The sequence below is a fragment of the Sminthopsis crassicaudata genome, chromosome 2 (genome assembly GCF_048593235.1).
Source record: "Sminthopsis crassicaudata isolate SCR6 chromosome 2, ASM4859323v1, whole genome shotgun sequence".
Lineage (NCBI taxonomy): Eukaryota > Metazoa > Chordata > Mammalia > Dasyuromorphia > Dasyuridae > Sminthopsis > Sminthopsis crassicaudata.
Genome location: NC_133618.1, coordinates 409,696,204 through 409,714,487, shown reverse-complemented (window position 1 = coordinate 409,714,487; position 18,284 = coordinate 409,696,204). Strand labels below are relative to the sequence as shown.

General features: G+C 34.7%; 1 protein-coding gene across 3 annotated transcripts in view; it reads right to left on the bottom strand.

The window, feature by feature from the left end:
• Nucleotides 1-18,284, bottom strand: part of TTC1 (tetratricopeptide repeat domain 1) — a 45,676-nt gene that overhangs the window by 6,416 nt on the left and 20,976 nt on the right. For 2 of the 3 annotated variants that reach the window (XM_074291958.1, XM_074291957.1), the window contains exons 5-7: nucleotides 17,450-17,486; nucleotides 12,743-12,891; nucleotides 548-602 (exon numbers count right to left, since the gene is read on the bottom strand). In XM_074291958.1, coding sequence (XP_074148059.1) covers nucleotides 548-602; nucleotides 12,743-12,891; nucleotides 17,450-17,486 — 241 coding nt within the window. The other variant, XM_074291959.1, reaches the window with a different exon arrangement.

The following is an 18,284-nucleotide window of genomic DNA, read 5'->3' as shown; positions in this document are numbered from 1 at the left end:
GTTAAGTGCCAAATGAAAGCAACCAAGAGAATTTAGGCTGAAACAGAGGCACTGGAGAGCTAACAGATATAACAGTAAACAACTAAGATAATTAAACTACTGTTGCTAAGAGAATAAAAGAGTATTTTTCTTTTAGGATTTCAATCACACAGAATAGTTGGAATTAGTTGGGAATAACAATAGGGTCAGATTTTGTTTGCAGCTAACCCAAGTCTTTCTATATTTGGTCTACTTGGGGAAAAAAAAGGTACCCAGAGGCAGAGGAAGTACTCTGCCAACTAGACTCTGATGGCCCAAATGAAATGTGTTTCCTCAGAAGAAAAATTTAGGCTAGTAGCAAAGTATGTTAATTCTCATAGTATCTACAGTATTTTTCAAAACAGGATAGGACTTTATTCAATAATAGTTTGTGGGATTCAAGTAAAAATCTTTCTCTTAAAAGTCATATAAGATCTCTAAGTTATCTATTGAAGTACTATACTGAATTTATCATAAATAGCTATTTTCTCAGAATAATAGCTCCTTCAGAAAGAAAGAATGTACTTACCTAACATCTCTGCTTTTAGTTTTTCATTCCGTTCTTCAATTTGCTTAGGTAATCTCTGAGGGAAAAAGAGGAGAGGGACAATAAAGATGTTTTTCTTACAGATAAAAGTCTTGGATTAGGTTACTTGGAAAACAATTATTTGGAGCCAAAAAAAGGCCACATTACTTTCATGAAAGATATGGTTTGATTTTTAGGAATCAAAGTACACACACACACATACACACAAAATCAATTAAGAATTACCACAGTAAAAATGTCCTAAAATGGAAATCAACACAGCTCTAAATGTATAAAAAACACACCTATAATAAATAATACTTTTGTTCTCTCCACTGCCTACTCAATTGATATTTCCAGTAACAATAACAGTTTTTTTTGTTTCCAAAGTGAATGTAACAAAGATGTCGGTAGACTCATGTCTTGCTTGATAGTGTGGGAAGAAGCAGAAAAGGTCAGAGAAGTAAGTTATAAAAAGAAAATGCTCACCTTCTATAAGCCTTGTATTAAGAGAGACATGCTGAGATATAACAAAGCTTTGAGAGAAATTAAATGATCAAAACGTTCTTGTTGGAAAATCTTCCTGAAGTCATATTGGTTTTGTTTTTTTTTGGGGGGGGAAGGAGGGGAGGGACCAGATCTAAGATTTATTGCTCTACGAAACATATACTTGTGGTGAGAAAATTCTCTATATTATATATACATAAGGGCAATTATGTGACTAGCAATGCTTAGAGCTGCTGGGGTCCCCAGGTAACAGCCACAGCAAAGATTTGTCAGAGGAAGAACGCAAAGTCAAGTCTTCCTCTCTGAGGTCAGTTCATGCAGGCTGGCTCTTTTCAAAAGTCCAATTTTAATGCCTTATTGGGATTGAGGAGACTCTGAGTTCTCCAGAGCTCTGTAAGAGCAGCCAGAGTTCAAAGACTCATCTTTAGACTCACTCCAGAATGAGGAATTTTTTGGCCACAGCAATTTAAAGATCTTCTGTTGCAGTGCAGAGAGGTTACAATCCATTTCAATGAAATCATAGCTTTGAAGTTTAACAAAACTCTAAGAAATTGAAATACTGTCTATACTCCTTTCTTTTATTAAATCAAATTAAATTAGCAGACTAGATCACTGTACTGTTTTTTAAAGAGTAAAAACACTATCCAGGAAGACCAAATAAATCTGTAGGGGTTAGAATACAATAGACACAAATGCCAGAAAAATATTACATAAAATGACTTTTTTATTTTTCCTGGGGAAACTTTCTCCTCTGAGGGAAAAAAGGTATAGAAGTTCAATGAAGGTTTTTTTAAAAATTCTACCAAATTAATATGCAAGGATTTACTATGTACTCATCTCAGAAACTATAATGGGCACTGAGGATACAAATTCAAACAGTGAAATAATCCGTATTCTCAGGAAGCTCACATTCTCTTGAGATGCTACAATGTGTACAAAGATAAGTAAATATAAATTGCTCAGATTTTCCCATATAGGCCCTAATGCAAAAATGTGCTTATAAGACCTGAGTTGCAAAGATACTACACCAAATTATCAAGAGAAAAAAAAATTCTGACTTTTGTACAGAATTGGAGCAAATGAGCTATTTCTGGGTGACATTGCAGAAAACATACTTCTTATTTAATTTGCAAATAAAAACACTTTGGAGTGGGAAAGAGAAAAAGTTACAGTATAACAAAGGACTAGATTACTTTTTTCCTTGGAGACTACCTATCTTTTTCTGTCAACAAATAGTATTGCTTCACACACAAATACTTCAGATACATTAGCTGTAGACTATAGCTTTTTTTTTTTTCCCCCCGCCTAAAGGAATTTTAAAGAAATTAGATTTTAAGTAGGCATAAAATTGTTCCCACCTCCTGGAACTTCAATGAGAAGGTACAGAAATGGACACATTTTGGTTCTAAATTTTGCACTATATGAACAAGATTTCTGGAAGAACCATTTTTGCCTTTGGCAAATGGATACATGATATACTACTGAAGTATAGTTATCTTCAAGTTAAGATGCAAACTTATACATTAATTTCTCTTCATAAATACTGGCATAAAGCTTGTGAAAATCCCTTAACACTTTATCTTTTCCATATTAGAGAATAACTTTAAGGCTGTGCTTTATTCTGCTGAGCCAAATATTTTTCATAATTAATAAATAAATACACTGGGAATTTTTATTTTCTGCATCTTTTATGGTCAAGTATATAATTGTTTGCTTTTTTTTTTTTAAAGCCTCATCAGTTTCTTCACCTATTTTCATCAAATAACCTCTCAATAAATTTCCCTAAATTTTACAAGGATGAGAAAGGCATATGCATAGTTACTGATGTCTTTGGTAAAAAAACAAAACAAAAACAATAACAACCTTAAAACTTCTTTCTCTTTACTGTGTAAAACAATATTTCAGTATTTTTAAGATTGTGCTATTGTTGGATAGATTTATCTCTATATGTGCTGAGTCCAGTTCAATCATTATTATTCTTATTTTTCTCTTTTATGTTCCATTTCTATTTCTTCATATGCCTTGTTAAGATGGAGAGGAAAACTGCAATGTGAAGAGATCAAATGAGATAACTCCATGGACATAGATGATGAAAACAAACTGTTACTAAAATGCTAACATATTTATCATATTAAACATCTGTATATTGTCTTCTCACTTTTATCTATGAATTTTGGGTTCCACATCAAGTTTTCTGCCCTTTTCACTTCTGTGGTTTCTTACTGTTTCATGATGCAATATTGTTCATCTTTTGACATGCTTTTCTGTAGTGTTTTACCAAAAAAAAAAAAAAAAAAAAGTTTACATTATAAATAGAGATTGTCATTATCGCTCTGTTCATCAAGGAATAAAAGAATTTGTTGGCCAAGGAGGTGCCTAGGCTCTTGTGACTAGCTGTAGCATTATATTATATCAGAGATGGTGATCGTGAAGGTAAACAATTTTTGTCCTTTCTCTTTTTTTTCTCATTTTTTACTATCAATAGTTTATCTGGAGGGATCAAGCAGATGCTATTGCAACTATATACAATGTATTTCTTACATCTTTAACCTTTCTTCTCAGGCAATGTGGAACTTGGCCTTTATTATAATTCTGCCTGATTCTGATGTGACTCCCACATCTATTAAGACAGTTCATGTGAAATATTCAATGTTACTAATGTATAGTGCTTACAAACATTATATAATCAAATACAGCCTCAAAACATCTTTTGAAAATTCTTTTTGGGTGCACCTTTAATTCTGCATCTCAGGTACTGAAATAACTGGCAGATGTGATTGGTGAGGCTCTGTCAACTGACATCAGGGAAAAATGGGACAAAAAGCCTGTAAAAAGGCACATGTTAAAAAAGGAAAGAGATGAGACAACAAACTCTAAAGGAGTGAGCTTGATTTATTCTAAAACAGATTTTTAAGAGATGTTTAGTAATCATCTAGAAAAAGAAATGGTGATAGCAAAGAACCAGCATGGTTCTAACAAAAACAGTTTAGGCCAGACTACTCTCAATTTTTTCTTTTTTTTGAACATGACTAATAAAATGGTAGTTGAGGGGAAAGGATATAGATGGTTTAATTAGATTTAAAGATAGCAAGAAGATACAGTGGAGAAAGCAATGAGTCTGAAGTCAGTACTATCTGTGTGACCTTGGGCAAAGTGATTAATCTGTCTACCTTAGTTTACATAACTGTAAAAAAAAAAACAAAAAAAAAAAAACCACCACAGCACCTACTTCTCAGGGCTTAAAAAGAATTTATTAATTTATTAAACAGTATTTAATCAGGGATTAAATAGTATTTATAAAGTGCTTAGCAGAGTGCCGAGCACATAATAGGCATTTGAAAAACATTTCCTTATTTAAGAGACGCATCCAAGTAAAAAATACCTCATGACATTTTTGTGTAAAAGAATTAGAAATGTGGGTTATATAATAGTATATCTGCATGAATTCGGAGTTGGCAGAATGAATTGACTTGAGAATAGCCATTAATGTTTGTATGTCAACTTGGCAAGAGATTTCTAGTACAGTGAGCCAGTCACCTGTCTTTAGTTCTGTGATAGTTAACATTTTTATATGTAACTTGGAAAAAGACATGGATAGCATGCTCATCAAACTTGTCTGTGATACAAAGTTGGGAAGGATAATTAAATAATACAATGAAAGATAGCATTAATATTCAAAAAGATCAAGATAAAACTGGACTGAAATGAATACTCATATTCCTTTACCCTTTAACAGGGATAAGCATAATATATTAAACATAGGTTTCAAAAAACAGATTTCACAATTAAAAAATGAAAGACGTATGGTTGGCCATTAGTTTATTAATTATGACAATGTATAAAAAAATATTTGGGGGTTTTAATGAATAGGAAGTCAACTATAGATCACAGAATGACTCAACAGGGTGATCCGGCTTCCAATAAAGTAAATGCAAATCTTAACCTATATTGGTTTAAGATTGCATTTACTTTGTTGGAAGCCTTATCTATTAAGAGAAGCACAGCAGGAATAAGGACATGAGAGTCCTATTGTATTCTATCCTGGTGAGTCCAGTTCTTGGAGCCATAGTTAAGGAAAAATAATGGTACTCTCATCCAGAGGAGCATAACTAAGATGGTGAAGAACAGATAAGCCACCTTAATACTGGTAGAACTAATGAGGGATGTTTAGTATAAAGAAGATTTTGAAGGGAAACAATATTTGTTTTCTGTGTGTAGAATTGCCATATTTCCATCTAGAGAACTTGTTCTATTTGGTTCCAGCATGTAGAATTAGGAGCAATGGGGTAGACAATGCAAAAAAATTTTAGACTTGTTTTTAAGAATAATAATTAGAGCTTAAAAGCAGGACTCTCCTAGCATTTTATATAAATTTATTTCATTCATTATATGAACTATATGAATAGCCCCCATTATTGGGAGCTAGTAATAGATGTATATGGATTCCTGTGAGCCACATATTAACTTAAGTTTCAAAATGTAGTATCTATGTTTTATTGAATTTTGTTTACTTGGTTAAGTATCTCCCAAACATATTTCAGTCTAGTGTGGAGCACGTTGGTGTGTTGTGGGCCATGTGTTTGACACTTTTGGTCTAATGCACATCAAGAAATGTTCAGAGTCATACAATCAGCATGTGTCATAAACAGGAGTTGAAATCTGATCTTCCTGATTCTGAGGCCAGTCCTTTATCCACTATGCATATTGCCTCTCAAAATTTGCTTAAATAGTATTAAGTTATTTTGAGTAAAACAAAATTAACTCAAACTTTCAAAATAGAGGGGGGGAAATTAGTTTATCTTAGGAGGGGTAGTACAACTATGGCTCATGTATAACATGTTAACATAACAAATCTTTTTGGCATTTTCAAAATTACCATCTTTTTATGCTATCATGTGAGACTTTTATGAGATTCTACTGGGTCTAAAATTAAAGTTTCAGTTAACTTTGAGTTTATTTTTTATTTCTTTTTGGTATATATATATATATATTATTTTTTTTTAACTATAATTACTAGTTTGGGGGTCTTAAAACTTGGCATATGTGGTCACTAAATAGTTGAAAATTTAATTTTTTGGGAGAAGTTGGGAAGTTTCTACATATGCTTGTAGCCATATTCAGTGTGGAATTATTATCCAATTCATCTACTTTATGTATTCAGAAGCAGACATCATCTGTTTAATAGTGAAAGACAAAATTCAACTTTAGAGAAAAATCACCTAACTTGATTATGTAAATACAAAAGGGCTGATAAAAATATTGACCGATTATGACAATGTACATGGATCTTCCTTAAAAGGCTCCAAAAGATCTCTTATTGCATTTTCCTGCCTCATTTAACTTCCTTCTTTTCCATGAGTCTTGTAACATTTATCTTTGCTCTGGTTGCTATTACCTTTCACTTTTAAAAGTTATTGGAAATCAAAAGCTAAAGATTTAAGGACACAAGTGATATTTACTACACTCTGCAAAACTGTACATACGGGACAATGACAGTGACTAGGCTGGTGTTTTTATTTTACCCTGGCACCATTTGAGAGGAGCAGCATGAAGCATAATAAGGTACCACAGATGGGAATTAATGATGCACATAGGGCTGAATGTTTACAAATCAAAAGCAAAAAACAAGATTGGAAGCAGGCGGGTGGGAGAGCAAGAGTACATTAGCTGCTCTTTGGAGCTTGGCTGGCAATTCAACCCAGATTGATGACGATGACTATATTCCAAGCAAATTGTGTGCTTGTATTTTAGTAATTTTTTTTCTTCAACAGAGTGTTCAAACTCCACTGTTGGCCACATCACTACTTAGCTATTGGAAATGTCTAAAAACTTGTTCTGTGACCTTTTATTCAGCACATGGATATGCACATCTGAATTTCATGAACATCTTTTAGACTCCCATCACCTTAAAGGGGGTCTTAATTTGGTAACATACCAACCATAACCATCTTTTAAGGATGAAATCGTGAACATGTTTTTCTATCAGAGAGCCATATAAAAGTAAACTTGGAATCAAAACGAAGTCACATCTAACATCATGTGTAGGAAATAATGTTATTGAATACATATTTGTTCTAGACTCTATTCTGGGAGTGCTGTGTCAGCCTGTTTTCTTTGTTCTAGTCTTCTATTTCAGAAGCCTTTCCCTAACTTGACCCAACTTGAATCGCCAGTTCTTGTCTCCTGACTGGACTCTTTTAGGGTATATTTTTGCCTACTCTTGTCTATAGAATAATAGACCTCCTAGTTCTAATAAGATACACCACTGGGACCTTCTATGAAATTGCAACTTTAAAGTATAATTACTCATTCTCAATGAATCTCCTTCCAGCTACAAATACTCTGCCTGGACTTATTCATCAGTAATTAGCATAACCCTTCATACTGATATGACAGTGTTTCCCAACTACCAGGTACTTCATATTCACCATTCCCAACTGTTTGCTCCCATCATCCCTCCCAACCTTTTCCAATATCCATCCCCTTCCATTGTGTTTTTTGCAATGCCAGCTGCATAATTACCAAACCTGTTTTCCATTTTAAACCTTTCTTTCTCATACCTTCTGTCTGCTGACTTTCACTGAGACTTGGTTCCCTCCTCATGATACTGCATCCTTGGTCACTTTCCAAACTTGCACACAAAATCCTTCATTTCACTGGTTATTGCAGGCAATTTACTGCCACTTCTAGGCTCTCTCCCTACCTCTCAGTAATCTCTCCTATTTTGAGGTTCACTCATCAAATTTGTCACCCAATATGGATTCTTGTGAGTGTTTTCTATTGATATCATAAAATATTTTCCTTTCTTCCTAAAGGAATTCATTGCTTGGCTCACAGTCTTCTCTCCATCTTCTGCACTCATATTAAGAGACTTCATTACACTTATATCCCTCAAATACACTAACTAACTTTTCATTTTTTAAACTACTCAACTTCAACGCTCATTCCTCTATTCTATCTCAAGTCCAACATAGAGAAATGGTCATACCTTCAATCTTGCCATCACCCACAAGTATTCTAATTCTCATGTATATGGAGTCTGAAATTCCTTTACCTCATGATAATCTTCTATAACATCAATTTTTCCTCTGCATTATGCCTCCTAACTATTCTTTATCCTCACCATAATCACCATACCACAATCCCTTCCTGGGGCATCATCCTATATTAACTAAAATTAATAGTTCTATTTTGACTCCTTGGAGAAATCACTTCAACTCTACACTATTCTGTACATTTAAATCCCTTACACCTTTGTTTTGCTTGTATTTATGCTTTTCCAAAGCCCAATTTTAGATTACTCCCACCACTATCACCTAAGTTCCTATTCATGTGTTATTGAACAGAGCTAGAGAAAAGTCACAAAACTGTGCTGATTGGGACTACTACAAATTTATATCTATAATATTAACTAGGCCCTTAATGTAGTAGTAATCCTTTTATACTCTTCGATTTGATTAAGGCTATTCCAAATCTTTTCTTTTTTCAAGCCTTCCATGGCATGTTCCTCTCATTCTCTTGGATAAGGATCTTGTCTCATACTTCACCAAAAAAAAAACAATAAACAAAAAAACTAAGGGTCATTTGCCAAGAGTTCTCTCATCTTACATTACTCAGGCACTTTTGTCCTGTTTTTTTTTTTATCAGTCTTTCAGGAATAGGTAGCCAAGGCAGATGCATCCTTGATCTCACTCCATCTTCTTCAGCAGATTGCCTCTTCTATCATCTATCCTCCTCTCTCTCTCTCCCAGTTTCTATCTTTACTACATAAAACATACCCGCGTCTCTTCCCACCCTTAAAAATCTCCACACTTGACTATCATGCCTGGTAGGTATTATTCAACTCCTTTTCAGCTAAATTCCTAAGAAAGCTATACTAAAGGTCTCCTTTTCCTCGCCTCTCACCCTCTTTTAAACTCTCTGCAATCCATCATCATATGACAGAAACTGATCTAATTATCTCTTGTCAAACTCATTGTCTTTTGCTCAGACTTCAACTTTCTTGTCCTTTCTGCAACATCTGACATGGCTGATCACCTGTTTCACTTGGATATTCTCTCCTCTCTAGGTTTTTGTAATATTACTCTCTTATAGTTCTCCTACCCATTTAACTACTCAGTTTGCTTTGCTGGTTCTTCCTCCAGGCTATGTCCATTATTGGATGCCATATTGAAGAGAGGGAAGGATGATAAAAGAGACAATCTGCTGAAGAAGATGAAGTGAGATAAAGGATGCATCTTCTTTGGCTACATATTCCTGAAAGACTGATAAAGGAAAAGAAAAATAGGGCAAAAGTGCCTGAGTAATGTAGTCCTGGGTTATCTTCTCTTCCTTTACATACTCTCCCATAGATTCAAAAACTTCTATGCAGATGATTCCCAGATATAAATACATAATCCTAGTTTCCCTCTTGACCTTTGTTTTTTTTTTTTTAATATCAAATGCCTTTTGGACATCCTGAACTGTACATCCCATAGGCATCTTAAACTTTATATGTAAATACTGAACTGAACTAACTCCCCTTCATCCTCCTCTTCTCCCAATTCACTTTTATGTCAACTTGAAGGAATTTAATCACAAAATCTATTTATAATTCTTGCCTTCTTATTCAAACTCCCTATGTTCAAAAAGTTATAAAGTCCTGTTGATTTTATCTTAGCAAAATGACTCTTACTCTTCTCTGAAAATGCCACCACCATGAGTATAGGTCGTCCTCGTGTCTTGACTATTACAATGGCCTTCTGATAGGTCACCCTAACTCATGACTTTCCCCCACTCTTCCAAAAGCGCAGGTCTGACCATCTTACCACCTAGTCAATAACTCTAGTTGCTTCCTATTATTTCCAGAATAAAATAAAACTTTGTTTTAACTTTCCATTATTGTTACACCTAACTCCTTTCCACATAATTCTAGGATCCTGTAACAGCTGCATTCCTTGCAAAGAACACATTTCACCTCCCAACTCTGTTCCTTTCCACTGGCTGTCCTCCATGCTTGGAATTCTCTCCCTTTTCATTTCCACTTCTTCAAATCTCAGCTCAAATCTAACTTTCTGAAGGAAGTCCTTCTTGATCCGGCTCCCTTTTTTTCTTTTAATATTTTTCCTCCAAATACATGCAAAGACAAACATTTTAAAATTCACCTTTGCAAAATCTTGTATTCCAAATTTTTTTCCCTTTCGCTCCCCAAGATATCAAGCAATTTGATATAGGCTAAACCTGCAATTCTCCTTAACATATTTCCATATTTGTCATGCTGCATAAGAAAATCAGATCATCAAAAGGGAAAAACACAAGAAAAAAAAAAAAAAACCCAAGCAAACAAACAACACAAAAGTCAAATCCATCAGTTCTTGATCCCTCTTAAATGATTGTGTTGTCCCTCTGTTGATTTGTTTCAATTTATTGTCTATTTTATTTGTACATAGTTATTTGTATATTGTCTCTACCAGACTGTATGTGAGCTCCTTGAGAGCAGAAAGTGTTTGCACTTTTCCTTATATCCCCAGTTATTATTATCATAGTGCCTGGCACATAGCAGGTGCTTAATAAATTCTTGTCATATAATTTCAAATTCACCATATCCGAAAAGTTGAACTGTTTTTTGAAAAGTTGAATTCTTTTCCCTTAAACTCTCCCCTCCTCCAAATTCCCTATAACTATTGAGGAGACCCATTATTTCCCCAGGTACCTATGTTCATTTCCATTTACTGTTTATTTCTTGTACATACAGTTGGGAGGTGAAATGTTCTTTGCAAGGAATGCAGAATGCAGGAGTTACAGGATTCTAAAGTTAGGGAGCAGGAAGTTAAATGAAACAAGAATGGAAAGTTAAAACAGAGGGTTTGAGAGTTGTTTGCACAGTATCTCTTTGGTTTAATATGAAGTCCTTGAGGGCAGGATCCAGATTTTTGCCTGTCTTTGTGTTCTCGGGGATCAGCGCAGTGTCTGGCACATAACAAATGCTTGTTGACTGAATGACAGCTCTTCTATATTTGGGGGTATTAGATTGAAGTAGTGGGAAATCTAATTTCCCTTAATATTGAAAAGGAAATTAAATAAGAAGAGGATTCTATTTACAGCAAGATGGCTTTTCATTTAAACAAGATAATAGATTAAGGTATGTCAGGGGCACATTTAAGTTGTCAAAGCAAACAAAGGCTATTTATAAGTACATATGTCAGAAAAGACAGGAACCAATAATTTATATAGTTTTAGGAAATTGCTTCACCCTTCTCAAGAATGTCATACTCATAATATAAATAAATAGAATTTCTGAGTTTAACCTTCTCAATCTTTGGTTTTATCACTTTCACCCAGAACAGAGTGACAAATCAATGGAGTACAAAGAAAAGGAAATGAACTACCCTGTGCATTTTAGAGAGGCAGGCCACTAAAAATGTGGAATATTGTCAGATATGATTGATATATTGGTTGATTTTGCTCAACTGCTTCCTCATCCCCCCAAATCTTTGTTACAAGGAATGGTTCATTGAATAAAGGAGGGGAGAAAGATAGATGTAGAGAAAAAGTTGAAGTAAAAGCAATATATTAATATAAACAAAATATAAAAGAAAAATCAATTGGGTAACTATAGATTACAAAGCTACCAAATAGCTTACTGACATGTATTTTCAAAGACTATTAATTGGAGAAAACATTTTCTACAATTTAACATTTGGCTACACACTGCAGATCTCTGCAATGTGAAGCATTTACAATGCATGCATTCACAGTATAGCACTTATTACAAAACCTTACATCAGGTCACATTTAAGATAACCTGATTCGTATTTAGAAGTTGAAGAGGAAGGAAATAATGGTAAGTTTGGTAGAGGTTAAGGTTTATCTGTTGTCTGGTTTGGGAGTGTTAGAGTTTAACTGTCAATAAATCCAGAGTTAGTTGTTCAACTGAAAGCCCAAATAAAAGCAAAGTGACTGTGTAGGCAAGGAGACTGGTTAAGATACTGTAGACATTAAATGCCAAGGGGCTGGACTAGTACAGTAATAGTGGTAAATTAAAAAGTTGGGTGAACCCAGAGGACATTTTGAAGGAAAAATCAATTTGGTAACTGAATACAGGGGATGAGGAAATTAAAGGTTTTATTACCAGGATGTGAGGCATGGTAGCTATTAATTTTTTAAAAGCCTCCTAATAAATGGCAGCAAAATAAGGTAACCTCTACCATGTAGGACTTTGGAACATTCAACAAGTTATTCTAAGAATAGTTTAGGTTTTAGAGCAAATATTACTGAGCATATAGTTAGAGTGGATATACATTCATGTTATAAGTAGACCTCTCTTGGACTTCAATGAGTGTCTTAGTCAAAACTGTTTAATTGTGACAACTCTTCATGATCCCATCTGGGGTTTTCTTTGCAAAGATACTGGAGTGCTTTGTTATTTTCTTCTCTAGCTCATTTTACAGATAAGGAATTAAGGAAAATAGGGTTGTGATTTATCCAGGGTCCTACAGCTAGTATATTTGTGAGGCAGGATCTAAACTCTCATAGATTCCTCACTTTGGGCCCAACATTTTACTCATTTGGCCACCTAACTGCCTCAACCAAAATTAGGCTAAGAGTATAATCAATATGGTCCAAAGGCTTGTGATTCAGATATGTAAAAACAAAGGGAGTAGAAGAAAAAGATGAAACAGAAAAGGTTTTGCAAATCTAAGTAGTACTTACCATACAAGCTTCTCCTGCTTGGTATATTGATGGATCTTTTTCTAGAACAGATTTGTAATCTTCTAGGGCTTCATCTAGCTTGTCAGTTTTCTCATATAATTCTGCTCTCCTCAATAGTGCCCTGATATAACTGGGATTTAATTCAATTGCTGGAGAATAAATGAAGAAGTTGTTATTATGATTATATCTGCTTTGAGATTTCTTCTTTAATGATGCCACCCAATGGTACAAAATGGAATTGTTCTTGTCACAGACTCTCTTTCAACATGGATCTATTTAATAGTTATATGAAATCAATTTATTCTGAGTTCCACTTTATTCCTCTGCAAAATGGGAATAATACTATTTATCTCAAGGAGTTTTGCTGTGAAGCTCAAATGAAATAATAAATTTCTATTTGAAGAATACACTATAAGACATTGGATCATTTTAAATGATGGGTTTTTAAATCATGTCTAATGGGAGGTACTTATAAATACAAGGGATCTCTTTTGAGTACTAATGGGCAGAAGAACACTAGGAAAAAAAAAACCCTGGGAAGCACTATTGCTATTCTTTTCTTTCCTCTTAATTTCTTGGCTGGAATGACAATACTTGGTGCTACAGCTGGAACACAATACTTTGGTGTTACAGCTGGAACTGAATGCTAAACTGTTTTCTTTTTCAAACTATTAATCATACACTCCCTCAAGGCATTTTTCCACCCATCTGGTTACACAGGAAGCAACAGAGAAAAAGCAGGCTGCTATCTAATTTAAGCTATTCAGAAACTACAATTCTCACACAAGAGATACAACATGAAAAATCCTTATAACATTGAAGTTTTTTTCTTGTTTCTCAATTAATAAAGAAAAAGTGTATTAAATAAGTTCCGGCCTAAGTAAGGCACTGGTAAGTAAAAGTTAATTTGCAAATGTTAGACATTGAAAAGTCTAGAAAGATTTCAAACTAATAAACATAGTAAAATATGGAGAGTCAGGAAGGAGATACCACAATATCCTAAATAATAATTAAATTCAAGATGTACAAGAGAGGAATAATGAGGAAACAAAAACAAATCAGAAAATAGCTCCCCAAAATTCCTTCAGGTGATACTTCCCTCAACCAAGTAAAATAATTTGAAGAAATTGTTTATTGCATGTTTAGGTATGATATAGAGCTACAATAATTGAATTCTCAATCAAGTACCATATCACTCTCCTGCTAAAATAAAATTTTTATAAAATACAAACATTTCACTCTTATTTCATACTTGAGTATTAAGACTTATTTCCAAACTACCTTTCCAAATTTATTTCATATTATTCATATCATTTCCCCCACCTCCATCTTTAACTACTCTTCATTCACTGGTATGTTTTCTACTACCTTCAAACATGCCAAAGTTCCCCCTATCCTTTTGCTTCATTAGTTAAGTTACAATTCAAGCTCCTATATAATCTTTTGCCTTTATCAAAATCTTAGTAAATGGCTTTCTTCATTTGCTGCCTCTACTTCCTTTCGTCACTCCTTAACCCTCTGACATTTGGCTTCCAACCTAATCATTAAAAAAATAAAAATAAAATGGTTTTCTTGCCAAATCTCCTCCACCCTCCCCCACTTCTCTTTTTTCTTGGCTCATCTGCTGGATCTGATCCCATTGATTCCCTGTTCCTCCTCCTGGAGGGGTTTTCTGGGCTTTTGAAACACTGCTCTCTCTTATGGTTCTCCTTTTTAAACATTTCCTCTTACATGAAGCCCCACAACTGTAGTTATTTCCTAAATAGGCCTCCTATTCTTCTCTTTTTACAATGTCCTGTTGACAGAATTGGCTCTCATGGGTTTAATTATTACCTCTATGCAGACAACTCCAAAATTTAAATATTTAGCTCCAGTCTTTCCACCAAGTATTAATTCTATATTACCAAATGTCTACAAGATATTTCAAACCAGACATCCTGGAGATTTCTCAAACTTTGCAGATCCAAAACAAATGATCTTTCTTCTAAACTTAATCCTTTTTCTAAACTTCTATATTTCCATAGAAGCCACTACCATTCTTCTAATTGGTGTACTTAGTATTGGCCTTTATTTCTCCATCTCCCTTTTATCTAATTAGTTGATAAATTCTGCTATTTCTATTGCTATAACATCTTTTGCATTTCACAGCTATCACCTTAGTTCATGCCCTTCACAACCTAATGCCTAGCTCAAGACTTTCTAATCAGTGTTTCCCTTCAAGACTCTCTTCATACTCTACTCAGCTGTCTAAATTATTTTCTTTAAGCAAAGTTCTAAGTCAGTCTTGCAAGGAACAAACTCCAATGACTACTACTACTACTAGACTCAAGTGTAAGCATTTGTCTATTAGACACATCAACAAGCATTTAAGGTACATAGTAAGTACTGAATATGCAAAAGGAGAAAAAAAATGCAGTCTCTGATCAAGAAACTCATATTTAAACTGGAAAACTATTTGTTTGTTTGTTTGTTTTTTTGAGGCTGGGGTTAAGTGACTTGGCCAGGGTCACACAGCTAGGAAGTGTTAAGTGTCTGAGACCAGATTTGAACTCAGGGTCCTCCTGAATTCAGGGCTGGCGCTCTATGGAAAACTATTTGTAAATAATTATATACCTATGAAGAGATATGAGTAGATAAAAGTACTTTCAGACAGAAAGTACTAGGAACTGGGCAGATTAGAAAAGGCTTCCTGCAAAAGGTGGGATTGAGCAGAATCTTGAAGGAAATCAGGTGTGCATTCCAAACTCAGAAAAAGGCCTAAAAAGGTAGATGTGAGATGAGATGAAGTCTTTTGTGCAAGAAACCATCAGAAAAAGTAAGTATGGTCAGCACACAAAGTATCTGGATGGAAATAAAGTATATGAAGTCTGAAAAACTAAGAAGGAGCAAGATTATAAACAGTTTGAAATATCAAAGAGGAGATTTTATTTTATTTTTTCCCCCTGAGGCTGGGGTTAAGTGACTTGCCCAAGGTCACACAGCTAGGAAGTGTTAAATGTCTGAGACCAGATTTGAACTTGGGTCCTCCTGAATTCAAGGCTGGTGCTCTATCCACTGCGCCACCTAGCGGGCCCCAGAAGAGATTTTATTTTTAATCCTGAAGGTTATGGGGAATAGCAGGAGGGAGGAAGAGACATGACCAAATTTAATCTTCAAGAAAATCTCTGGCAGGTTAAGTAGAAGCTGTTCTGGAGTGTGTGGAGATGAAGTAGGGAGGAGATATCCATCATCAAGCTATTGCAGTAGTTGAGGAATAAGGTGATGAGGACCAGGGAACTGGCAGCAACAGGAAAGAGAAAAGGATGTATAAAAGTGAGATTGGAGGGCCAGCTAAGTGGCACAATGGATAGAGCACCAGCCCTGAAGTTAGGACGACCTGAGTTCAAAATCTGGCCTCAGACACTTAACACTTCCTAGCTGTGTGACCCTGGGCAAGTCACTTGACCCCAATTGCCTCCCCCCCCCCAAAAAAAAGAGAAACTGACAACAGATTATATGGAAGGTAAAAGAGTAAGGAGTTTGGAGATTAGTAATGACTACTTTCCTAGATGGGTCACTGGTGGTAATTTACAGTAATAATTTGGCAGAAAAAATTATTCAAGGAGGTAAGATGATGAGTTTAATTCTGGACATAAAGAGTTTAAGCTACCTATTGGATATCTAGTTTCATATTTTCTAATGGTAAGTTGGTTATATAAGACTGGAGGTCAAGAGAAAGGTTCGGGATAAAGAGATCTGAAAATTGTCTGCATTGAGTTGATAATTGACTCTATAGGAACTAAGGAGATATTAAGTGAAATAGTGTGTAAGAAAAGAACTTAGGGAAGAACTTTGGAGAATACCTATAGTTAGCAGGTGTGACTAGGGTCTATACTGGTGTAGTAGCAAAAAAGCATATGGAAAAAGTCACTGCATTTGGAGGCAAACTGCTTTTGTGTTCAAATACCGGCTCTGTTACTTCCTAACTAGAATACTTTGGATAAATCACTTCATTTCCTGTGCCTTATCTTCCTCACTATAAAATGAGGAGGCTACACTAAGAATCTTTGCTCTTTAAGCTTTTTTTGTGTTATGGGCTCCTATGGCAGTATGATGAAACCTATGAACCCCTTCTAGATTAATGTTAAATGCATTAATTACGATAACAGGATTATAAAGGAAACCAATTATGTTAAAACATAAAAATTTTTTTTAAAGCAGCAAAAGATCAAATTCATAGACTTGAGTTTAAGAGCTCCTACACAACATGATATTTAAGTGTAAATCCTTGTATTCTATGAATATAGAGAAAGTGGTACCTATGAGTTACTTCAGATAACAAAAGAAATTGATAATTAATTAAGAGGTGAAGAAGAGTAAATAGACCAAATTAGCCCAAGGTCTTAAAAGGGGGAAAACAAGTGAATGAGGTAGAACACAAAGAAATAGTGAAGTAAGAAGGAAAATAGTTTTAGGGAAAAGAGATAACAACAAGCCTAAAATACCAATAAGAAAACCAAGTGGAGAAAGATGTTAGATTAATGACTATCCAACGTCATTGCTTTTACCTGAAAAACAAAGTCTCTTTTTAATTGTTTCCATACTAGTAAACCCCCTTCTCCTTCCTCATCCAACAGATAAGTATTATACAAGTCCCTACATTTGCTTCTTTAAATACTAACAGTCCGGTGTTCACAATGATTGTGACTAAAACAAAAATCATCTTACCTTTGCTACAGTCATTAATAGCAGCATCTTTTTTATCCTAAAAAGAAAAACACCATTAATTTGCTTTATCCAATTTTAATGACTTAATATAAAAATTAGTAACACGGATCCTACTTTATTGTTTTTATATTTCAATGGATTTGTGATTTCTTCAACACGAGTACTATCTCTTACTTGTGGCAGGGAGCAGCTCATGTACTCCTTAATACTATGCGATTCCTAATCTCTAAAATGTAATATTCTCTGTTGAGGTTTCCTTGGAGTCTCTGGAGGCAGCCTTAGTTTCAGTTCAGTAATCACCCCAAATGCAGCCAGGCATTAAAGTCCAAATCCTTTACTGTCTCTTTCCAAGTCTTGTCTCTTTTCCTGTGACCCGGTTAGCTTTCTTAGAGGCCTTCTATAGTCTTTGTTCCGAGAGCTTGAGCTCCTGTCTGGCCTTCTCTGGCTTCTGAATCTCCCCGACTGAATCCTAGCTAAGGCTCTGAGAGTTTCTAGTGCGCTTGTCCCTTTGGCCCTAAGAGCTTCTTACTTATATGCCCCATCCTGAGTATACACCAATCATTACATCACTAGGAAACCATTATTTGTTGTAGGATTAAATCAATGCTAAACTATACTTAACCACTGTCTCCTCAATTCCACTTAGTATCTTTTTTCAAGTTCTGGCCCATAACATCTTCTTGCAGGATTAAATCAATCATACTGAACCATGCTAAATTAGAAAACTATTGTCTCTATCAATTCCACTAACAGCATCTTGTTTCAAGTTCTGGTCCATAACATCGTCCTTTTGTAAAAGATTTAAACTGACCCAATGAGCTGGAGGCTTTACTCT